Source organism: Oncorhynchus masou, chromosome 16 (assembly GCF_036934945.1).
Source record: "Oncorhynchus masou masou isolate Uvic2021 chromosome 16, UVic_Omas_1.1, whole genome shotgun sequence".
Taxonomy (NCBI): Eukaryota; Metazoa; Chordata; class Actinopteri; order Salmoniformes; family Salmonidae; genus Oncorhynchus; species Oncorhynchus masou.
This window is the reverse complement of record NC_088227.1, coordinates 9,969,722-9,994,939: the sequence shown is the minus strand read 5'-3', so window position 1 is coordinate 9,994,939 and position 25,218 is coordinate 9,969,722. Positions and strand designations below refer to the sequence as shown.

The following is a 25,218-nucleotide window of genomic DNA, read 5'->3' as shown; positions in this document are numbered from 1 at the left end:
GTTACCTTTGCTGCAGAGGATACGTTTATTAGAGTTACCAGCCTCAGAGAATGCAGCCCATATAAATGCTTCACAGAGTTAAAGTAACAGACACATCTCAACATCAACTGTTCAGAGGAGACTGTGTAAATCAGACCTTCATGGTCGAATTGCTGCAAAGAAACCACTACTAAAGGACACTAATAATAAGAAGACACTTGCTTGGACCAGCCTTATTCGCACAGGATTAGTTTCGGATTAGTTTCGCTGGGGGAGGTCGGGTAATGTAATTATGTGCACAAACACAAAACACTACAACGTTAATTTTAGTCCCATCCGAATTTGCCATGGCAGTAATTTGTACATGGCAGGAGTTTAAAAATTCCAGCCAGAATAACCTACTGTTTGGCGAACTCCAAGGTCCTCTGAAAGTACTAGTCCCTTGCGAATCGTAATCCCTGTGTTTTGAGAGAAATGTGGTGTGGCTCACAATTTGAGCAAGGAAACAATAACTGATTAGATACATTGAACAAAGTACTGTGCATAGCCTATATATGAAGGGCCAACATTTATCAACTTTCAAATCAAATGTTATTGGTCAAATACACATGGTTAGCAGATGTTAATGCGAGTGTAGCGAAGTGCTTGTGCTTCTAGCTCCGACGTGCAGTAATATCTAACAAGTAATCTAACAATTTCACAACAACTACCTTATACACACAAGTGTAAGGGAATGAATAAGAATATGTACATATAAATATATGGATGAGCGATGGCCAAAACGGCATAGGCAAGATGCAGTAGATGGAATAGAGTACAGTACATACATATGAGATGAGTAATGTAGGGCATGTAAACATTATGTAAAGTGGCATTGTTTAAAGTGACTAGTGATACATTTAATACATCCTATTTTTAATTATTAAAGTGACTAGTATGTCAGTATGTTGGCAGCAGCCACTCAATGTTAGTGATGGCCTTGAGATAGAAGCTGTTTTTCAGTCTCTCTGTCCCAGCTTTGATGCACCTGTACTGACCTCGCCTTCTGGATGATAGTGGAGTGAATAGGCAGTGTCTCGGGTGGTTGTTGTCCTTGATGATCTTTTTGGCCTTCCTGTGACATCGGATGGTGTAGGTGTCCTGGAGGGCAGGTAGCTTACCCCCGGTGATACGTTGTGCAGACCTCACTACCCTCTGGAGAGCCTTACGGTTGTGGGCGGAGCAGTTGCTGTACCAGGCGGTGATACAGCCCAACAGGATGCTCTCGATTGTGCATCTGTAAATGTTTGTGAGTGTTTTTAGGCTGCATTCCAAATTTCTTCAGCCTCCTGAGGTTGAAGAGGCGCTGTTGCGCCTTCTTCCCCACGCTGTCTGTGTGGGTGGACCATTTCAGTTTGTCCGTGATGTGTACGCCCAGGAACTTAAAACTTTCCACCTTCTTCACTACTGTTCCGTCGATGTGAATAGGGGGATGCTCCCTCTGCTGTTTCCTGAAGTCCACAATCATCTCCTTTGTTTTGTTGACGTTGAGTGTGAGGTTATTTTTCTGACACCACACTCTTAGGGCCCTCACCGTCTCGTCGTTGTTGGTAATCAAGCCTACCACCGTGGTGTTGTCTGCAAACTTGATGATTGAGTTGGAGGCGTGCATGGCCATGAAGTCATGGGTGAACAAGGAGTGCAGGAGAGGGCTGAGAACGCACCCCTGTGGGGCCCTAGTGTTGAGGATCAGTGGGGTGGAGATGTTGTTTCCTACCCTCACCACCTGGGGGCGGCCCGTCAGAAAGTCCAGGACCCAGTTGCACAGGGCGGGGTCGAGACCCAGGATCTCAAGCTTAACGACGAGTTTGGAGGGTACTATGGTGTCATATGCTGTAAGTGAATGCTTTTGTTCATATGCTTTGTGCATATGAATTAAATATTGCCAAATGTATCATTAAAAAATATTGTGCCTATTTAAATGTAACCCTTGCGGTTAATAGATCGAAATGATTTGTTCACTTTCGCATCCATAGCCTTAAAACGCATCTCAGGTACAAGTGCACTGTTTAGCTCACACCTGAAGGCTGGGGGACATTTAGGACGCCTACTGCGGATCGCTAAAATATTCGAATGATTATGATCTAATATTATGACGACACTATACCAAAGATGGTTTGGTATGGTTTACAAACTTGGTAAACCAAGCTCGAGTTATCAGTTATTAGCCCTGTTATCTCCTGGAATATCTTCACACCTAGGAAAAAAAAACTCCAGGCTTCCGTCATAACTGCACATTTATTGGGAAAAAGGAACAATTACAGGTAGTTTGGAAAAAAACAATCTTGTCCGAATCGTCCTCTGGAATAACAGACATTCTGGGGTAATATTTACATCACCAACGTTCTCTAGTTATACTAGTCCCGTGTGAATAGTGCTTAGCATAATTGTCTAAGAAAATTGAGAAGAGAGCAAACCCAAACTTAATTTTTAGGTCTATAATCAATAGCCTAACTGTTAAATGTGCCTGGCTTTAAAAATCATCCATATATATCTACAGAAATAAGACAAATCTTGCTTCTGTTGCCTGTTTGTTCGTAATAGCCTACTGATTCCGTGAGCACCAAGCCTCATGCAATGGCTATGTGTCGGATAAAGCGATTTCACAGATTTTTCTGTTTTTAATCTCTGCTATGCTGTAATAAAGGCTTTTTTAAAAATCTTTAGAACAGACTGGTATTACTTATAACTGATTTAGTGTTGTTTACACTGTTCCAAACAAGCAGAAAAATGATATTGTAATCTAACAGCACCTGTTTGTCACACATAATATGCACACAGCCTTCGCTCCTATACCCTCCTTTTTCTTGATCTCCTTCTTATTGCTATTATTACGATTATTACGATCATCATTATAATAATATGTCATATCTTTATCATTAGTTGTCAGGATTTGGCCAGGGTTGTTCCGGTTTTTGGTCACTAGATGCCCCCATTGTGCTTTTTGACCTTTTGCTTTCCCTTGATCCCCATTATTATTTGCACCTGTGCCTCGTTTCCCCTGATTGTATTTAAACCCTTAGTTTCCCTCAGTTCTTTGCTCTGTGTTTGTATGTTAGCACCCAGCCCTAGTATTCTGTGAACTCTTGTTGATCCCGGTGGACGCTCTTGTGGAATTCTGTTTTTTGTTCTTGTTTATTTATTTTTGAGTATCTTTTGAGGCTTTTTATGCTATACCTACCACCTTGTGGATTTACCTTTTTGTCTTGGAGGATTACCTTGTGGATTACCTTGTTCTTGTGGAATTCCTTTTGAGGTTGTGGAGTTACATGTTTTCCTGAAGGACTTCACTTTTTACCTTATTAAATACACCGTCTCAAGTACTGCTGTGTCTGCCTCATCTTCTGGGTTCTGCCGACTATTCGTGGCTCAGTTGGTTAAGTGACTGTTTCTCACTCCGGAGACCCGGGTTCGTAACCGGGTCCTGACATTAGTAGGCTTTGTATAGTAGCCTTGCTTAACCACCATCAAGCTGTAGGCCTAAGAGCGCCTGCTGTTATTAAGTCTTAGTACTGTAACTTACTTAGGCCTATAGTTCAATATATATGCTACTGTATCAATCAATCATTCATTCGTTCATGCCGTCACACAGCAGACGATACATTCATGCTTTGAAATATAATCAAGCATTTTTGTTTTGAAATGAATTAACAAAGGGAGCTTTGAATAATTAGCCTAAACAATAAATAAGCTACTATTCACGAAAGCATGCGACTGTTTTTAGTTTGCTGTACTAAAGGCTTTATACAGTTAAAGTCAGAAGTTTACATACACTTAGGTTGGAGTCATTAAAACTCGTTTTTCAACCACTCCACAAATTTGTGTCCTCTGGTCTGATGAAACAAAAATAGAACCGTTTGGCCATGATGACCATCATTATGTTTGGAGGGAAAAGGGGAAGGCTTGCAAGAACACCATCCCAACCGTGAAGCATGGCGGTGGCAGCATCATGTTGTGGGGGTGCTTTGCTGCAGGAGGGACTGGTGCACTTCACAAAATAGATGGCATCATGAGAAAATTATGTGGATATATTGAAGCAACATCTCAAGACATCAGTCAGGAAGTTAAAGCTTAGTCGCAAATGGGTCTTCCAAATGGACAATGACCACAAGCATACTTCCAATGCTGTGGCAAAATGGATTAAGGACAACCAAGTCAAGGTATTGGAGTGGCATCACAAAGCACTGACCTCAATCCTATAGAAAATTTGTGGGCAGAACTGAGAAAGTGTGCGCGAGCAAGAAGGCCTACAAACCTGACTCAATTACACCAGCTCTGTCACGAGGAATGGGCCAAAGTTCATCCAACTCATTGTGGGAAGCTTGTGGAAGGCTACCTGAAACGTTTGACCCAAGTTAAACAATTTAAAGGCAATGCTACCAAATACTAATTGAGTGCATGTAAACTTCTGCCCACCAAAACTCACAGACCAGACATGGAGGACATTAATCAGAGAAGCAACAAAGAGACCAAAGATAACCCTGAAGGAGCTGCAAAGCTCCACGGCAGAGATTGGAGTATCTGTCCATAGGACCACTTTAAGCTGCACACTCCACAGAGCTGGGCTTTACGGAATAGTAGTCAGAAAAAAGCCATTGATTAAAGAAAAAAATAAGTAAAAACATTTGGTGTTCACCAAAAAGCATGTGGGAGACTCCCCAAACATATGGAGGAAGTTACTCTGGTCAGATGAGGCAAAAATGTAGCATTTTGGCCATCAAGGAAATGCTATGGCTGGCACAAAACCAACACCTCTCATCACCCCGATAATACCATCGCCATAGTGAAGCATGGTGGTGGCAGCATCATGCTGTGGGGATGTTCTTCATCTGGAGGGACTGGGACACTGGTCAGAATTGAAGGAATGATGGATGGCGCTAAATGCAGGGAAATTCTTGAGGGAAACCTGTTTCAGTCTTCCAGAGATTTGAGACTGGGACAGAGGTTCACCTTACAGCAGGACAATGACCATAAGCATACTGCTAAAGCAACACTCAAGTGGTTTAAGGGGAAACATTTAAATGTCTTGGAATGGCCTAGTCAAGGCCCAGACATCAATCCAATTGAGAATCTGTGGTATAACTTAAAGATTGCTGTAGACCAGCAGAACCCATCCAACTTTAAGGAGCTGGAGCAGTTTTTCCTTGAATAATGGCAAACATCCCAGTGGCTAGATGTGCAAGCTTATAGAGACATACCCCAAGAGACTTGCAGAAGTAATTGCTGCAAAAGGTGGCTCTACAAAGTATTGACTTTGGGGGGGTGAATAGTTATGCAAGCTCATGTTTTCAGTTTTTTTTGTCTTATTTCTTGTTTGTTTCACTATTTTTTAAATTTTGCATCTTCAAAGTGATAGGCATGTTGTACAAATTAAATGATACAAACCCCCCAAAAATCTATTTCAATTCCAGGTTGTAAAGCAACAAAATAGGAAAAATGCCAAGGGGGGTGAATACTTTCGCAAGCCACTGTATGGAGTTAGTTTTATTCAAACACACTAAGTTGTGTCTGTCTATATATGGAAAATACGTTTCAACATTTTGACCAATTAATTGGTCGAAAGTACAGAACGACTCCTGGTAGGTCAAGATTTTTTCTAGTCGGGGACAGCCCTCGCAGTTGAATGAGCTCATCTACCTAATTAATGTGTTTCTATATTATAGTTCAATAGGCCATTATAGTACTGTACCACCTGTTCTCCACAGTTCCTAAGTGCGGTTTTCCCACAAAGCATTTCCTTTGGTTCTACAGCCTCTCTAAGGTTTCTGAGCTTCATATCAGAGCATGCGTCCCAAATGGCACCCTGCATTCCCTATATAGTGCACTACGTTTCACCAGAGCCCTATGGGCCCTGATCAAAAGTAGTGCACTACATGGGGAATGTGGTGCTATTTGGACACACACAGAGTGGCTGCCTGTCGCTATAGCATTAGTACTATGGTTGAGCAGGCAGGCGTGGGCTGGGCTGGCACGTTGCCATGTCTGTTGTTACTGTCTAAACAGTAGGGCTGGGCTCAGGGCAGCATGACCATACTTCTGTAATCTCAAGGAAATTGAACCATATAGTGACGAAGGGCTGGGCTATGAATTGTGTGTGTGTGTGTTTGTGTTTGGGCTGGGATAGAGAAGAGAGGGATACTGTATAGAGGGGAATAGAGTAGTGACAGTATCTCTTTCTCTATACCTGCTTTACTGATTGTGCTTTGTGCTCTCTCCCCTAGGCTCTAGACGTAGACCGGGGAGTACTTTCCAAGATCAAGAAGTCTGTCAAGGCCATAAACAACTCTGGCCTGGGTGAGTACAGCACAACGCAACACAGCATAGTACAGTACAGCACTGTGCTTTACAGTATAGTAGGCCAGGCCTGTAGTATTAAACATTACAGTACAGTGAGTCAGTCCTGGTATACATTTTCCATATACTGTATACTGTTATAGCATCTATATCACTACACCCACTCAAGTTTCACACTTTTTTGTTTACGTGCTAACCTCAGAACGTTTTAGTTGTGCAGCATGTTGGTATATATCAAGAGATTGCACAGTAATCTCTTGTACCATTCAGTGTTTGGTGCAGCACCCTCTTGTTTTCATTGACCTCTCAATGCTTCTCAAACTACAATAGGCTTTACTGTATTGACACTGACACAGATTGGAGCGATTGCAGTGTTTCACCTACCATTGAACATTTTGATCTCAGAGGATCTGGATCTTGATTTGGGGGCCTTCACACGCCACCTGGAAATTGAAGGTGAAGTGTGACCTTGAAGGGTGAAGTGTATGAAGAAGGCGAAGTGTAACCTTGAAAGAGCGATTGAGGCAGAGAATTAGAGGGATATTACCTCTCCACATTCCTCCCATTCCACACACCTGTCCCAGCAGGCCAAAAGAACAGAGGTGTTGCTCTTGTAACTCCAGTCCTTCCTATAATACGGTATATTAAGCGTCCCTAGGCCCAGGCCTTTTCTCTCCATGACTGACCCTCTCCACCCTTCACCCAGTCCACAGACCTTCCAGTGTAGTCCCAGGCCTGAGTCATAATCCTGGGGTGTTTTTGAAACCGATCAGGAGTTGGTAATCATGGCTCTAATCGAGTGTGATCTGCACATGCTGGAAATACCTTAGCGCTTGCATTGGTTTGGAGCTGCTGTGTAAACTAAGCTCTTAGTTTGTTACACACACTTCGCACGCCCTTACATGCTGTTCATTGTTAAGAAGAGGCCGTGTGAGAGTGGCTTCATTAGCCTGGTCCCGGTCATCTGTTTGTGCCGTCTTGACAACTCCTATGGTCAACTACCTTCCTCAAGCTTATTGGTGATTAGTCATAGGCAAAGCGTTTCCATTTTATAGGTCAGGTCAACTTAGAAACATGGACAGTATCACAGAGATGTGAAACGTCCACTAAAAAGTCACCTGGATTGCATAGCATAGAAGATAATATGAATATGGGAGTCTGTGTAGAGCCACTTGTATTGTTTTTTTTTTAATGACGTAAAGTGTGTTGTGATGATCCATTACTTAAACTCTGGTTCGACTTGACCACTGACTGCAAGTGACCGCCGTGTGTGTTTCCCAGCCCACTTTGACAATGAGGAGCAGTACATCCAGTCTATGGAGAAGTTTGGGGACAACTGTGTCTGTAGAGAGGACCCTGAGGTGGGCTCAGCCTTCCTCAAGTTTGCCGTCTTTACCAAAGAGCTCACAGCCCTCTTCAAGAACCTGGTGAGACCCCACCGCACACGCACACACACACACGCACGCACTCGCACACACGCACACACACACACACACACACACACACACACACGCACGCACGCGCACACACGCACACGCACACACACACATACACACAGAGCTATACACTGTCACATACTGTGTCTCTACCTCCTTTCTCTCTCCACCTCTCAAATACCTCCATTATGGCCCTTGTTTTCCTCTTATTCATTGTTTTTATCTGCCCTTTCATTTGACCTGTTGCAACCATGCGTGTGGAGTGTACACTTTTGAAGATATCAAGACCTATTTAAGACTATGTAACAGGCAGAACTTGCCTTTTAAGACATTGTGCAAGAGGGGGTTGAGTGCTCAGTTGCTATTTTCATAGTGTGAATTGTTAGCGTTTCATTCACACCTTGTGATGGGTGACTTGTGAAGAGTTTAGGCTTTCTTGAACAGAGTAGCCTCTGTCAATTCAATGCAATTTAAGGGGCTTTATTGGCATGGGGAAACATATGTTAACATTGCCAAAGCAAGTGAAATAGATAATAAACAAAAGTGGAAAAAAACGGTTAAAAATGAACAGTAAACATTACACTTACAAAAGTTCCAAAACAATAATGACACTTCAAATATCAAATTATGTCTATATAAAGTGTTGTAATGATGTGCCAATTGCTAAAGGGAAAATAAACAGAAATATACAGTTCCTCGCAAAAGTATTTTTCCTTCCTATTTTGTTGCATTACAACCTGTAATTTAAATGCATCTTTATTTGGATTTCATGTAATGGACATACACAAAAGTGAAATGAAAAAAAGAACTTGTTTCAAAAAATTCCCCCCCAAAATAATTGAGAAGTGGTGCGTGCATATGTATGTGTGCATTTGCTATGAATCCCATAAATAAGATCTGGTGCAACCAATTACCTTCAGAAGTCACTTAATTAGTTAAATAAAGTCCACCTGTGTGCAATCTAAGTGTCACATGATCTGTTACAACCCCAGTATATATTCACCTGTTCTGAAAGGCCCCAGAGTCTGCAACACCACTAAGCGAGCGGCACCATGAAGACCAAGGAGCTCTCCAAACAGGTCAGGGACAAAGTTGTGGAGAAGCACCGATCTGGGTTGGGTTATAAAAAATATCAGAAACTTTGAACATCCCACGGAGCACCATTAAATCCAGTATTAAAAAATGGAAAGAATATGGCACCACAACAAACCTGCCAAGAGAGGACTGCCCACCAAAACTTGCGGACCAGGCAAGGAGGGCATTAATCAGAGAGGCAACAAAGAGACCAAAAATAACCCTGAAGGAGCTGCAAGGCTCAACCCCGGACATTGGATTATCTGTCCATAGGACCACTTTAAGCCGTACACTCCACAGAGCTGGGCTTTACGGAAGAGTGGCCAGAAAAAAAGCCATTGCTTAAAGATAAAAATAAGTAAACACGTTTGGTGTTCGCCAAAAGGCATTTGAGAGACTCCCCAAACATATGGAGGAAGGTACTCTGGTCAGATGAGACAAATATTTAGCATTTTGGCCATCAAGGAAAATGCTATGTCTGGTGCAAACCCAACAACCCCGAGAATACCATCCCCACAGTGAAGCATTGTGGTGGCAGCATCATGCTGTGGGGATGTTTTTCATCAGCAGGGACTGGGAAACTGATCAGAATTGAAGAAATGATGGATGGCGCTAAATGCAGGGAAATTCTTGAGGGAAACCTGTTTCAGTCTTCCAGAGATTTGAGACTGGGACAGAGGTTCACCTTACAGCAGGACAATGACCATAAGCATACTGCTAAAGCAACACTCGAGTGGTTTAAGGGGAAACATTTAAATGTCTTGGAATGGCCTAGTCAAAGCCCAGACCTCAGTCCAATTGAGAATCTGTGGTATGACTTAAAGATTGCTGTAGACCAGTGGAAACCATCCAACTTGAAGGAGCTGGAGCAGTTGTGCCTTGAAGAATGGGCAAGAATCCCAGTGGCTAGATGTGCCAAGCTTAAAAAGACATACCAAGAGACTTGCAGCTGTAATTGCTGCAAAAGGTGGCTCTACAAAGTATTGACTTTGGGGGGGGTGAATAGTTACATTACATTACATTTAAGTCATTTAGCAGACGCTCTTATCCAGAGCGACTTACAAATAGTTATGCACGCTCAAGTTTTCTGCTTTTTTTTGTCTTGTTTTTTTGTTTCACAGTAAAAAATATTTTTTGCATGTTGTGCAAATCAAATTATATTCAACTCTCCCCACGGGACATGAATACTTTCTCAAGCCACTGTAGGTTGTATTTACAGTGGAGTTTGTTCTTCACTGGTTGTCCACATTTCACTCTATCTCTGTCTGTCCACCTGTTTGTGTTTGCAGTTGCAGAACATGAACAACATCATCACCTTCCCCATAGACAGTCTACTGAAAGGAGACCTGAAAGGGGTCAAAGGGGTAGGTCTACTATATGTGTTATTAAACATTATCAATCAGTGTTGTACCAGAACCAATCAGAACATGTGTTTTACAATACCAGTCAGAACAAGAGGTAGGGAGTAGGCCTGTCCCATGCTAGTCATTTTGAACACACGTAGCCACAGGATAGTCCTCCTAATTCCTATCCCTATAGCCATTTAAGTATTGCCTTGTAAATGACTTAATGAGCAAAGTCCATGTGACTGACCTTTCATCTGTAATATAAATCACAGTTTATGGTCAGTTTAATATTCACGACTTAAACTCATATCATGTGTCTCTCCCTTGTAATAATACTGCTATGTTCCTTTTCAACAGGATCTGAAAAAGCCTTTTGATAAAGCCTGGAAAGATTACGAAACTAAACTGTGAGTTAGAGTCACTTTACTTTCGCAAGTTACAACTCCCTACGTTTTACCACCGCCACCACTGCAGCAGTTTGAGTTTCAAACAAAAGCACTTGCTATGTGTGAGTTGAGCCTAAATGAATATCTTATGAGCACAAGGAAAAGAGGGGGGGGGGGGCATAAGCTGCCACCCCCATGAAGTTGCATGTGGGTTCAGTTTAACAACAAATATGAATGGAAAACAATGGAAGCTAGTAAAAGGTCAACTGCTGCTATTCCTAAAACAGCTGACAGACAGACGCTTAGGAGAGAGAATGAGACTAGGCCTACAATAGCCGCACTTGCTTCCTGTTTGTATGTGAATACTCTGTCCGTCTGAGGTTATTTTATTGTCAAATGAACTATGGTATGGACAGACAAGGGGTTTACTTTACTGCAGTTATACGGCACACGTCCCTAGTCCCTACATAATCTTTTCATTTTCAAAATGACAGGCATGAAAGACATGTTTTGAAAGATTATTATAAGTTACTTAACGAAGGTAGAGATCAATCTAGTTCACTGTAATGAGGTCTTGGCAGGTAATTTAAGAGTTAATAGTTTACTAAAGAGTAATAATGCCTTGTGCAAACAAACTCCTGTGGCATAGTCATAGAGCCTTTGGGTTGATGTGAGTGACCATGTTGGTTCAAATTGATGAATGAGAACGGTGTTGTAACTCTTAACGTAAACTGATGCGAGTAAATGCTGATTCCATGTGCAGCTGCTTGCTATGAGTTAATTAGGGAATGATTTTCCTTCTTCGTCCATTCGTGCGGTGCTTCACCAGCATCGTCATCGCTGTGACCTCTGTGTTCCCTGCAGCACTAAGATAGAGAAGGAGAAGAAGGAGCATGCCAAGCAGCATGGGATGATACGGACAGAGTTCAGTGGCGGAGAGATCGCTGAGGAGATGGAGAAGGAGAGACGCCTTTTCCAGTTCCAGATGTGTGAGGTGAGAGGGTGTGTACCACTGGCCAGGTCCCAGTTCTGTTTCGCTGGCATCACAATTATTATTATTGTTTGTTTTTTGGGATTTCACCTTTATTTAACCAGGTAGGCTCAGTTGAGAACAGGTTCTCATTTACAACTGCGACCTGGCCAAGATAAAGCAAAGCCGTGTGACACAAACAACAACACAGAGTTACACATGGAATAAACAAGCGTACAGTCAATAACACAATAGAACTTCTTCTAAGTCTAAATACGGTGTGTACAAATGGCGTGAGGAGGTAAGGCAATAAATAGGCCATAGTAGCAAAGTAAATCAAATTTAGCAAATTAACACTGGAGTTATAGATGTGCAGATGATAATGTGCAAGTAGAAATACTGGTGTGCAAAAGAGCAGAAAAGTACATTTAAAAAAAAAAAGCAATATGGGGATGAGGTAGGTAGATTGTATGGGCTATTATGATCATGGGTATTGGCTATAATGTGATGTACGTGACTGTGCTTGCTTAACAGCAGAGCTTCCTTCAGTGTCCCTGTCCCCTTACTGGGCTCGACAAATGATCCTCTATTTAGATGAACGTTTTCCAGTCATTTAGCAGGTGCTCTTATCCAGAGCAGCTTACAGTTAGTGCATGCATCTTAAGATAGCTAGGTGGGACAACCACAACGTCTTAGCCAGTTGTGCCAGTGAAAAGTGACCAATTCAGTAGCGCGAGTGGAGACATTTCAACACCTGGGGAGTGAGGTTACTGTACAATCTAACTCAGTTACATATAGAGCACAAACCGATCTGGGATCAGGCCAGTGCACCACCTCATCCTACCTCTCTGTGGCCATTACTAGCTGTGTGTTATTCTGTCTCCAGTATCTTCTAAAAGTGAATGAAATCGATACGAAAAAGAGGGTCGACTTCCTCCAGAACCTCATCAAATATTTCCACGCCCAGTGCAAGTATGTCATTTTCATTTATTTGGGGATTTCACATGATCAATGTTTCATTATTGGCTTTTGTCTTTTGTAGGAGGGCAAATGCTTGACCCATCTTGACTCTGAAAATTCCTGTTCTGTGTTTGTTTCCTCTCCTCACAGCTTCTTCCAGGATGGGCTAAACGCAGTGAATAGCCTCAAACCTTCCATAGAGAAACTGGCGACCGACTTGATTACAGTGAGCCACTCTGTCGACCTCTTATCTTTATCCTTTCCTGGTTTAATGTGTACACCGCATTTCTCACCAAATGCTTGATAAGCATTTTCCAAACAATGCTTGTTCAAAGTTTATATAGTGTCAGTTTGAGTCTCCACAGGCCAGGAGGCAGTCCCAACACTGCTTTATAAAAAAGAGATGGAATGTTTTATCTTCATCTCCTTGAACTGAGTGTTTGGGTTGATTGTGCTGAAGTGGGTCTGAGTTGGTCTGAGAGGGGGTTTTCTCTCTATCGCTGAGGCTGCTTCACAAATGGCACACTATTCCCTATTTAGTGCACTTCTTTTGACCAAGGCCCATAGAGCTTCTGTCAAAAGTAGTAAACTATATAGAGAAGAGGGTGTCATTTGAGACTCATCCACATTTTATAATATTCTCTTTGGTAGTTGCCCTGGTTTCACTGCATGTCTGTCAATAATGTGTCTCTTGACTCTCCCACGTCCTGTTTCTCAGATCAAACAGACCCAAGATGGAGAGAGGAAACAGCTGAGTCAGCTCAGAGATGTTCTCAAGTCCTCCCTACTGTCTGAACAGAAAGAGGTGAGCTCTCAATCACTGGAGTAAGAAGTGGCGGTGATTTAGAATCACACTCTCGTGATGAGGTAGCACTGCCTTCGACTTAAAACCAGTGTCACCTTTGGTCCAAGAGGGAATTTCCTCTTGGTATTAGTAGGAGACCAGTGTTTTTAAAAACAAATTATTTCACCTTTTTTTAACTAGGCAAGTCAGTTAAGAACTAATTCTTATTTACAATGACGGCCTACACCTGGCCAAACCTTAAACTAGGCAACATTGGGCCAAAGGTCCGCCGCCCTGTGGGACTCCCAATTACGTCCGGTTGTGATACAGCCTGGAATCGAACCATGGTCTCTAGTGACGCCTCTGGCACTGAGATGCAGTGCCTTAGACCGCAGCGCCACTCGGGAGCCCACCAGTTACATAACCTTGGTAGCAGAGAGGAAGGGACCTAATCCAATTACTTATATCAATCATTTCTCCAGACCAGTTCTAGTGCATATACTGTCATGCATTTAGTCTTACCTGTCTTGTCATAGCAAAATAGGAAAAGACACTAGTTCTACCTTAACAAACCTGTAGTCTACTACAAGATTACAGATGACTGGTCTTATGTGCCGTCTCACTTGGCTCGTGACTTACAGTTACAATGCAATAGTCAGATGATGGTTACCACCAGTGGCTAGGAGAGGGAATGTGTGCTTTCTTGGTGGACTTTTGCTCTTTCCCCAATCAAGACTTTATTTTTCTCCTTGAACCTCAATTTTGCTGAAGGTTTTGTCTGAGTTACAAATTGCACCCTTTTACCTATATTGTGCACTACTGTAGGGAGTATGGTGACATAGTGTAGTGGAGGCCTTCAGAAGAGGAGGCTGAAGAAACATGATTTGGATGAATGTCTGAGCATTGAGAGAGATGAGACTTATATATTTGTTCTGTACGTGTGTGTGCGTGCGTGCACGTGTGTTTGTTCCTGCGTATTAGGACTCCCAGGCCAAACAGACTGGATACAGCCTTCATCAGCTCCAGGGGAATAAGGCCTACGGTACGGAATGCTGTGGAATTCTCCATAAGAGGAGCGAGGGGTGAGTGGATGACCAATATGGCCTATGGTCAGACGCAAGAACAGCTGTATATTTCCCCGGCAAAGGCAGGGAAATATAGTTTGACTCGCAGTGGTGGGGAACCCACTGTGGACACCTTGCACTTGCGTTTTACTCGCAGCGATAGGGTGATCGGCGATAGGGTGATATTATGTCCTCTAGGCATACAGTACATGATTGCATTTGCTGCTCGGGAAATTGTGTGGTTGAAGATGTGGATTGGTCATCCAGGTTATTTGAATTAATTTTGAAGTGCCAGGGCAAAAACCAAAACGTGCACCCAGGGAGGCCCCGGGACCAAGTTTGGGAAACCATGCTCTAGGAGAACATGCATAAAGAAGTGTTGTAGTGTCATAATGAATATTATCTCTCCCTTCTCTTCTTCAGCCTGAGGAAAGTGTGGCAGAAGAGGAGGTGTTCTGTGAAGAACGGGTTCCTGACCATCTCCCATGGAACGGTAAGAGGCTTCCTTTCTTGTTCCTGTCTTCTCCTATTGGTCACTCACTTTCCTTCATACCATGCCGTTATGCATGCTGCTTGTACATACTACACGTCAGCCGGTGTAATTCAATTAGGTCTGTGGACGACAATGTGGACGACGAAGCACAATTACATTTTTTTGTTGTTGATGAAGAGCCAGACCACATGTTAAGACAGAGCAGGAAGAAGATGAAAAGAAGGCCACTGCGCCAGTCTTAGAATTTCAGTCTTTGATTTCTGTATTAACGCTTGACTGAATTCCTGCTGTGCACAGGGTTTTCTCTTTCTTTTTTGACTGGATTCCTGTTGACCTCTTCTAGGAATCCAATCACAAATGGCTACAAGTTATTTTGTGCATGACATTTCTCTTGACAACATTACCCTAATGTCAAAACGTCATTAATCCTAATCCTAATTAATCCTTAATCTCAGTTGTGATTAGGGCTGTAACGGTGACCGTATTACCGCCACACCGGCGGTCACGAGTCATGATGGCAGTCAAATTCCACTAGATCATTTAGTCATGGTAATTAAGTTTCTCCAAGCTCTGATGCTGCTGGTGGTCATTAGTAGTTTACCAAACTTCCTAACTGCCTGGTACTCAGCACTCTATCAATGCAAATGTAATCGAAAATGTAATCTAACACTTCATGAGAGCCCATGAGCTCATGTTGCGCAACACTTCTATAGGCTATGCAATTGCTTGAGGGGGATGGCCTCTAATAAAAAGAGGAGGATCCCATCAGCTTTCTATGGACTAGGCCTACCATATATATTTCTCAACTTCCCTAATGCACATTGCTTCTCTTTACAGCCTACCTGGCTGGAATGAAAATGAACCATGAGAAAAGTGTCCCCCATTTGCTATTTTAAGTGCATAGATTTATTTTATATTTTATTTAACTAGGCAAGTCAGTTAAGCACAAATTGTTATTTACAATGACGGCCTACCAAAAGGCAAAAGGCCTCTTGCGGGGACGGGGGCCTGGGATTAAAAAATAAATACAATATAAATATAGGACAAACACACATCACAACAAGAGAGACAACACAACACTACATAAAGACAGACCTAAGACAACATAGCAAGGCAGCAACACATGACAGCACAGCATGGTAGCAACACAACATAACAACAACATGGTAGCTACTTTTGCAACTTTTTCAAATCATAGTCACATGTAGCCTGGCCCATAGGCCTATATGTTTTGATAAGGTTTCTATCACAACTAAAGTAGCCAAATAACTTCAATCCGCTTTACAACCGGTGTAGACCCTAACTGGGATACAAATGAGACTCATGGGTCTACCGGTCGCGGCCGGATGCCGATACCTAGAGTCTCTGGTGGCACAGCTAGCGCTGCCCTAGACCACTGCGCCAACCGGGAGGCCACCATTTATACTATGGTTAACTGTAAGTACTACAGTAAATACTACAGTAAAGTCTGCAAAAACACTACCGTAAATGCTATAGTATTTATACAATAATATACTATAGATTTTTTTTCATTTGGGAAGGGTCACATTTGTTCATTAAAGAACTGGACAATAATTGTGTGACATCTAAAAACAATGCTGTTCATTGGGCCTTTATAGGGATGTGGCTGTAAGCAGCATACCATTTTAATTCAACAATGATACATTTATGGGTTACTGCTGCATTTGATAATGCTATTTTTCTGAAGTCATTTGAGTGTTTGACATCACACAACTGACTTAGTTTATGGGAAAGTTCCATGCATCCTGTATGATACACTTTAGCATTCAAATGTTTTATCTTATTTTTCTGGTCCACTCTCTTCTCTCATCTGTCTCTGCTCCTCTTTCATAGGCGAACAGACCACCAGCTAAACTCAACCTGCTAACCTGTCAAGTGAAGCTCAACCCAGATGAGAAGAAAAGCTTTGATCTCTTCTCCCGTATGTTAAGCAGCAGTTTGAGGCTCATCTCCATCTCAAACCTCTGCAACCCTGGACTAGTTTTTCAACGACAGCCATTTCATCTTCCATCTAGTACTAGTAGTATGCCTTCCGGTAGCCTAGCTTCTCTTACTGCAACTACCTCTTACTCAATCTGATCTCGTTCTTTTGTTTACCCAAACAGATGACAGAACCTATCACTTTCAAGCGGAGGAAGAGACTGAGTGTCAGATGTAAGTACCATAGGGGTTCACTGAACCAATGTAAACTGTCTGTGCCTTTTGCACGGTGCACGTTTGTGTGCGAACATTGTGTATACATCATTATGCAGGGTGTCCATCCACTCTGCCCAGAATGGATGAAAACACACTTTGGTGATGACATTTCACTTCCTTATTTTATCAAATACATTTTACCAAGACAAATATGATTCTTCATGTCTGAATCGTTCAGTGGGGTCTTTCTCTAACATGTCATTAGCATTATATCCCAAATTCGGATTTTGTGCCGAATACATCCGGTAATAAGCTCCGAGCTCTGTTGATAGAGCGGTGGCACTTTTGCATTGCAACTTTTGAGGATTTTACGTGTTGTGGTGGTAGACTGCAAAGTTGTTTCCGTGTGTCGCAAAAAGCAAAATTAGCATGACACGAGTTGAATTAAATGTAAAAGGCGTTGAAAATGAAAAAACTTGCGTTATGCTCAGTGCTCTGTTGACATTTCACAGAGATATGCATGTTTCTGTGAGAAATCTTCAAAAGAAGAATAGCATTCATTTGAAAAGTGTATACTGAAATATGAAAATACAACATGTCATGTCTCAAACTCGATTTCTATCTTACCTCTATATTGTTTTATGTCCTTCGGATTTAAGAAGAAAGATGAGTTCAACAGTGAGCCTGTCAGAGAGACTGTTAATTCTCAAACAGCATACAGCCTAGCTGATGCAATGCTATTTTCTTCTCTGGCCTCTGGCCTCCATAGTCACCCTAATTCTGGCCTTCCTACAAAGCTAAAAGAAACAACTTTTGAATGGATTATGATAGAGATGTGAAGTTTGGACCATTGGTTTTCTCAGAGGAGTATCTACACAATTAACATTGTTTTAAAATATGTGTTTTTGATTGATCATCCTATATCAGGGCTCATCAACTAGATTCAGCCGCGGGCCGATTTATTTTTTGAGTGGATGGAGGCCGGAACATAATTACAAATGATTTGTAGACTACAAATTTACCGCAGGAAGCTAAAACAGATATAATTTTTGACTAAATAATGATCACTTAAAATGTTTATATGATCACATACACTACATGACCAAAAGTATGTGGACATGTGCTCGTTGAACATCTCATTCCAAAATCATGGGCATTAATATGGAGTTAGTCCCCTCTTTGCTGCTATAACAGCCTCCACTCTTCTGGGAAGGCTTTCAACTAGATGTTGGAACAATGCATGGCTTTGTGCTCGATTTTATACACCTGTCAGCTGAAATAGCCGAATCCACTCATTTGAAGGGGTGTCCACATACTTTTGTGTATTTAGTGTATCTCTCTAGAATTTCCTAAATTAAAATAACTTGGAGCTGATTTGCTGGTGATTTTACAGTATTTTATGTTCAACAATAAAAAATAAATACATTTGTTTCTTTGTATTTATTTTTTGCTCAGAAAACAGTTGGGGAACCCTGCTCTTCATTATGTGTATACATGATACAGGGGGCACATGTAATTGGTCACTTCTCAGACCCTCTTTGACGTTGTAGGCATTCCAAATGGCACCCTATTCCCTATAACGTGTGCTCTGCTCTGGTCAAAAGTAGTGCACTACATAAGGAATAGGGTGCCATTTGGGACATACACGTTGCCTCCAAGCTTACGTTTTGTCTCGGTTGGACCTGCCTGTGTTTTCAGATGGATCTCCGTCCTGCAGAACAGTAAGGAGGAGGCGCTGAACAATGCCTTCAAAGGAGACCAGGACGAGGGAGGGGAGAACAACATAGTGCAGGAGCTGACCAAGGCCATTGTCTGTGAGGTCAAGAGGATGAGCGGCAACGACGTCTGCTGCGACTGTGGAGCGCCGAGTGAGTGACACACAGAGAGCATTCTGGGAAAAGGCAGCAAGAAAATATTGTGGTCTTCCTCCCAGAGGGGTATTATATGAAAATGAACACAGTGTTGTACATACAGTATGTGAATGTGTGAGGGGCTGACATGGTTTTCGTAATTTACCATGCTGAACGCACAACCCTGCTTTGTTTGACGATTGCCTGTTCTTTTGTCTATGTGCATGCGCTCACACACATTCTTAGGAGTCTTTGTTAGGCCAGTCAGACTAGTTCCTCAAATATAGAAGAAAGAGGGTTGGCTGTTTTGGTTAGATGTTATTGAAATCCTACCTTGCCTATATATCCCATGTGCTGAATTTACACTGATAGGACAATGAAAATAGTGCATCAATATACCACATCTCATTCTTAGGAGTGGAACTTTATTTAACTGTACAACTATTTCAGGTGAGAACTTATAGTGGAAGCACACAAGTCTTTTTTTAATATCATTTTTTAAAGATTTTCCCCCCCAAAAATTCAGAGACAGGAAAGTAAAGAGGAGAAATGGCGTGCCAGAAGGTCAAGGGCTAAGATCCGAAGGCAGTGGCAGCAACCCACCAGATCACCCCAGGCCATAGCACACTAGTCTTACACTGATAATATATATCTCTGTCTTCAGAGCCCACCTGGCTCTCCACTAACCTGGGAGTGCTCATCTGCATCGAGTGTTCTGGAATCCACAGGGAGATGGGCGTCCACTACTCTAGAATACAGTCTCTCACACTGGACGTCCTGGGAACCGCAGAGCTCCTGGTAAATATCACTGGCATTAATGGTTGCATTGTATACAAACAGGTTCAAAACTATTTTTTTTAAATCAATATTTTATTGTGTTTGCTTTAGCCTGCCTGGAGTGCCAGATGGGTAGATGCCAGGGAAGCTCAGCCAAGCAGTTTTGATTATTTGAACCCAGCTCTGATTGTATAAGCTGTTGTACTATTTTAGTGTGATTAGTACTAGCCTGGTCCCAGATCTGTTTGTGTTGTCTTGCCAACTCCTATGGCAATTGGCTATACAGCACAAACAGATCTGGAACCAGGCTAGATTTATAGGGTCTGAATAGATACCATATTGACGTGTGCTCTACCTGGTCTTCCCCAGCTGGCAAAAAATGTGGGCAATGCGGGTTTCAATGAGATCATGGAAGCGGACCTGTCTGCACGGGGCGTGACCAAACCCAACCCCTCCAGTGACATGTGAGTGACAGACAGTCGGGCAAACCACACCCACTCCTCTCCCTCCTTCAACACCATAACAGGAACAACACTGACTGAATACATTCATTCTTTATTTCATATTAAGTTCAATACATTTAACTTCTTGTTATACTATGTATCGTCCTGAATGTCTTAGGGTACATCCCAAAATGGCAACTTATTCCCTATATAGTCCACTACTTTTGACAGGAGCCCTGGTCAAAATCCATGTACTAGGGGATAGGGTTCCATTTGGAACTTGGCCTTAAACTCAGATTTCCTGTCTCTTGGTAGTTGCCCATCTGTCTGTCTGCGCTCTTGTCTCCCTCAGGCAGACGCGGAAGGACTACATCACAGCCAAGTACACAGAGAAGAAGTTTGTTCAGAGGAAGTGTGCGGACGAGGAGTCCAGGCTCCACGTCCTGTGTGAGGCAGTGAAGACCCGAAACATCCTCTCCCTCATCCAGGTTTACGCTGAAGGGGTGGACCTGATGGAGACCATACCACTGGCCAATGAGCATGTAAGATTAATCACATTATCTTATTTTTTTATTTAGACAGCCAGAAGGTGGGCAGGTGACAGATTTGACATTTTATTAATTTAGCAGACGCTCTCATCCAGAGCAATTTCCCCGATCAAATAGGGTGAAGTGTCTTGCTCAAGGGCACATTAGCAGAATCGAACCAGCGACCTTTCAGTTACTGGCCCAACAGTCTAACCACTGGTATATCTTTTAGAGCAGTGGTTCCTAAACCTTTTACAGTCCCGTACCCCTTCAAACATTCAACCTCCAGCTGCGTATGTAACGGATGTGAAACGGCTAGCTTAGTTAGCGGTGGTGCGCGCTAAATAGTGTTTCAATCGGTGACGTCACTTGCTCTGAGACCTTGAAGTAGTAGTTCCCCCTTGCTGCTCTGCAAGGGCTGCAGCTTTTGTGGAGCGATGGGTAACGATGCTTCGTGGGTGACTGTTGTTGATGTGTGCAGAGGGTCCCTGGTTCGCGCCCGGGTATGGGCGAGGGGACGGTCTAAAGTTATACTGTTACACGTATCCCCTCTAGCACCAGTGTCAGCGCCACGTAAGCCTGCCACACACACTATACGATACATTTATTAAACATAAGAATGAGTGAGTTTTTGTCACAACCCGGCTCGTGGGAAGTGACAAAGAGCTCTTATAGGACCATGGCACAAATAATAATATAATAATAATCAATAATTTTGCTCTTTATTTAGCCATCTTACATATAAAACCTTATTTGTTCATCACAAATTGTGAATAACTCACCACAGGTTAAGGAGAAAGCTGTGCTTGAAAGGATGCACATAACTCTGCAATGTTGTATTGGAGAGAGTCTCAGTCTTAAATCATTTTCCACACAGTCTGTGCCTGTATTTAGTTGTCATGCTATTGAGGGCACTCTCTCATAGGTACGTGGTTGCAAAGGGCATCAGTGTCTTAACAGCGCGATTTGCTAAGGCAAGAAACTCTGAGCGCAGCCGTATCAAGAAATCTGGCAGTGGCTTCTGATTAAATTAAATTTACACAAAACCGCTTGTTGCAATTTTGATGAGGTTCAGATATTGGTAAGTGGACTGGTGGCAGGGCATGAAAGGGATAACGAATCCAGTTGTTTGTGTCATCCGTTTCGGGAAAGTATCTGCGTAATTGCGCACCCAGCTCACTCAGGTGCTTTTCTATATCACATTTGACATTGTCTGTAAGCTTGAGTTAATTTTCACACAAAAAATCATACAATGATGGAAAGACCTGTCTGTTGTTCTTGTTAATGCAGACAGAAAAGCGCTCCAACTTCTTAATCATAGTCTCAATTCTGTCATACACATTGAATATACAGTAGTTGCGGAGAGTCCCTGTAATACTAGATTCCGATCATTCAGGCGAGAAAAAACATCACCCAGATAGGCCAGTCGTGTGAGAAACTCGTCATCATGGAAGTGGTCAGACAAGTGAAAATGATGGCCAGTCAATAGAACTTTAAGCTCATCTCTCAATTTAAAAAAATGTGTCAATACCTTGCCCCTTGATAGCCAGGCACTTCTGTATGTTGTAAAACCGTTCCATGGTTGCTGCCTATATCATTGCATAATGCAGAAAATACATGAGATTTCAGGGGCCTTGCTTTAACAAAGTTAACCATTCTCACTCTAGTGTCAAGGCATTCCCTTGGCAGCAAGAGCCTCTGGGTGGATGCTGCAGTTTACCCAAGTGGCGTCGGGAGCAACTGCTTGAACACGTAACTGCTTGCAAGCGCTTTACCACTCCACTATATCCCTGTCATGGCTTTTGCACCATCAGTACAGATGCCAACACATCTTGACCACCAAAGTCCATATGATGTCACAAAGCTGTCCAGTACTTTAAAAATATCCTCTCCTGGGCCTCCCTGGTGGTGCAGTGGTCTAGGGCACTGCATCGCAGTGCTAGCTGTGCCACCAGAGTTTCTGAGTTGCGCCCAGGCTCTGTCGCAGCCTGCCAGGGTGAGGGGCGACGCACAATTGGCCTAGTGTCGTCCGAGTTAGGGAGGGTTTGGCCGGTAGGGGTATCCTTGTCTCATCGCGCACTAGCGACTCCTGTGGCGGCCCGGGCGCAGTGCACGCTAACCAGGTGCACGGTGTTTCCTTCGACACATTGGTGCAGCTGGCTTCCGGGTTGGATGCGCACTGTGTTAAGAAGCAGTGCGGCTTGGTTGGGTTGTGTTTCGGAGGACGCATGGCTTTCGACCTTCGTCTCTCCCGAGCCCGTACGGGAGTTGTAGCGATGAGACAAGATAGTAACTACTAACATTTGGATACCACGAAATTGGGGCGGAAAGGGGGTAAAATAAATAAATAAATATCCTCTCCTGTTGTTCTGGTTTCCAGTGGTTTGCAGAAGAGGATGTCTTCTTTAATTGACCCCCCATAAACATAACAGACATATACCAGGAGCTGTGCCAGGTCCGCCACGTCTGTTGACTCATCCAGCATAGAATTCACTGGCTTGTATGCGAAGCAGTAATTGTTTCAAAACATATCTTGTCATGTCATTGATGCATATAGTATAGTTTTTTTGGCCTTTTCCCCCGGCATTGTCCCAGCCATATCCACGGCAACAGGAAGATTTAAGCCCTCCACAATAGTATGGGGCTTGCCTGTCCTTGCCACTCGGTAGCTCACCATATAAGACGCTTTTAGTTCCTTCTTGTTAATGGTATCTGTTGCTTTTATACGTCTTAATACTCGAAAGTCGTCTATATTTGGTTGAAGGTTTCCCGCGAGAGAGTAAAGGTTAATGTGATTGGATGTTAATTATTTGACGAGGCTTCCTGTATTTGACATTTCGCTGAACACTAGATGGTTAAGAAAAAAAATGGCAGTGAAACGAGGCTACTCAGGGGAGAGAAAAACCTCTCCCAAATGTATAGCCCCGTTGGAAAATATAAATGTACTGTTTGAAAATGTGAAGAATTGTTGATTTCTTTTTTATTTAATAAAAAATGAATGAATACAATTATGTGTATCACATTTTTATTTGGCGTACTCCCGAGGGCATTACGCTTACCCCTGGGGTTTGGGAATACCTTGTTTTATAGGGAAAACAGTACAAAAGTATAGGGTGGGGGGCTTCGTACACATGGTACTGTGGGAAATATGTGCATGGCAGTCTCTACCACTACTGCTGCGCCATGCCCCCACATGACAGACTTCTAACGTGGACTAAAATAGTTCTGCTGATTTGTCATATGTTAATACCTCTGATTCAAATGTAAACTGTTTTTTTGTTCAATATGCATGTATGCTTCTATAATATACCTTTTGCTACACTATGTATACAAAGGTATGTGGACACCCCTTAAAGTTAGTGGATTCGGCTAGTTCAGCCACACCTCTGGACGCAACGTCAGCACAATAACTATTCGTAGGGAGCTTCATGAAATTGGTTTCCATGGCCGAGCTGCCGCACACAAACTTAAGATCACCATGCGCAATGCCAAGCATCAGCTGGAGTGGTGTAAAGCTTTCCGCCATTGGATTCTTGAGTAGTGGAAACGCATTCTCTGAAGTGATGAATCACGCTTCATCATCTGGCAGTCCGATGGACAAATCTGGATTTGGCGGATGCAAGGAGAACGCTACCTGCCCGAATGCATAGTGCCAACTGTAAAGTTTGGTAGAGGAGGAATAATGGTCTGGGGCTCTTTTTCATGGTTCGGGCCAGGACGCTTAGTTCCAGTGAAGGGAAATCTTAACACTAGCATACAATGACATTCTAGACGATTCTGTGCTTCCAACTTTGTGGCAACAGTTTCGGGAAGGCCCTTTCCTGTTTCATGCCCCTTTACAAAGCGAGGTTCATACAGAAATAGTTTGTCAAGATCAGTGTGTAAGAACTTGACTGGACTGCACAGAGCCCTGACCTCAACCCCATCGAACACCTTTGGGATGAATTGGAACACCGACTGCAAGCCAGGCCTAATTGCCCAACATCAGTGCTCGACCTAACTAAAGCTCTTGTGGCCAACATCTAGTGGAAAGCCCTCCCAGAAGAGTGGAGGCTATTATAGCAGCAAAGGGGGGATCAACTCCATATTAATGCCCATGATTTTGGAATGAGATGTTTGACAAGCAGGTGTCCACATACTTTTAGTCATGTAGGGTATTTGTCCATGCTCTCAGGAACCGGGTGAGACGGCACTACATCTAGCAGTACGAATGGTGGACCGCAACTCCCTCCATATTGTGGACTTCCTGACCCAGAACAGGTACTAAAGCCTTACTTAAGGACTGATTGGGTGAAAGGTGCTGGGTTTATGTCTCATAAAAGCAGACGCAAACATCTCAAATGTGAAGAGGGGTATCTCGTCTAAAGTATTTTAACGGTAAACAAAAACATGTAGATAAGATCAAAAGTTGTTCTCTCAGATTAGACATATTTAGTTGTTGATGTCGATGAAGGGAAGTTCTGACTCCCTTGAGGTGAATGTCCTAACGACAGTGGTGTGTCTGCTCTGTGTCAGTGGAAACCTGGAGAAGCAGACAGCCAAAGGGAGCACGGCACTGCACTACTGCTGCCTTACAGACAACAGTGAGTGTCTGAAACTGCTGCTGCGGGGCCGGGCCTCAGTCAGTATTGGTAAGTGC

The 25,218-nt window shown here is 42.9% G+C and overlaps 1 protein-coding gene across 2 annotated transcripts in view; it reads left to right on the top strand.

The window, feature by feature from the left end:
* asap2b (ArfGAP with SH3 domain, ankyrin repeat and PH domain 2b) overlaps window positions 1–25,218 on the top strand; it is a 47,751-nt gene that overhangs the window by 15,932 nt on the left and 6,601 nt on the right. For both annotated transcript variants that reach the window (XM_064990709.1, XM_064990711.1), the window contains exons 2-19: window positions 6,240–6,312; window positions 7,594–7,739; window positions 10,112–10,186; window positions 10,526–10,575; window positions 11,419–11,548; window positions 12,411–12,496; window positions 12,635–12,710; window positions 13,203–13,289; window positions 14,250–14,350; window positions 14,756–14,825; window positions 16,680–16,767; window positions 16,952–17,000; window positions 18,681–18,850; window positions 19,497–19,630; window positions 19,979–20,073; window positions 20,405–20,594; window positions 24,754–24,839; window positions 25,095–25,210. In XM_064990709.1, the coding sequence (XP_064846781.1) occupies window positions 6,240–6,312; window positions 7,594–7,739; window positions 10,112–10,186; window positions 10,526–10,575; window positions 11,419–11,548; window positions 12,411–12,496; window positions 12,635–12,710; window positions 13,203–13,289; window positions 14,250–14,350; window positions 14,756–14,825; window positions 16,680–16,767; window positions 16,952–17,000; window positions 18,681–18,850; window positions 19,497–19,630; window positions 19,979–20,073; window positions 20,405–20,594; window positions 24,754–24,839; window positions 25,095–25,210 (1,822 nt within the window). The remainder of the gene's footprint in view (window positions 1–6,239; window positions 6,313–7,593; window positions 7,740–10,111; window positions 10,187–10,525; window positions 10,576–11,418; window positions 11,549–12,410; window positions 12,497–12,634; window positions 12,711–13,202; window positions 13,290–14,249; window positions 14,351–14,755; window positions 14,826–16,679; window positions 16,768–16,951; window positions 17,001–18,680; window positions 18,851–19,496; window positions 19,631–19,978; window positions 20,074–20,404; window positions 20,595–24,753; window positions 24,840–25,094; window positions 25,211–25,218) is intronic.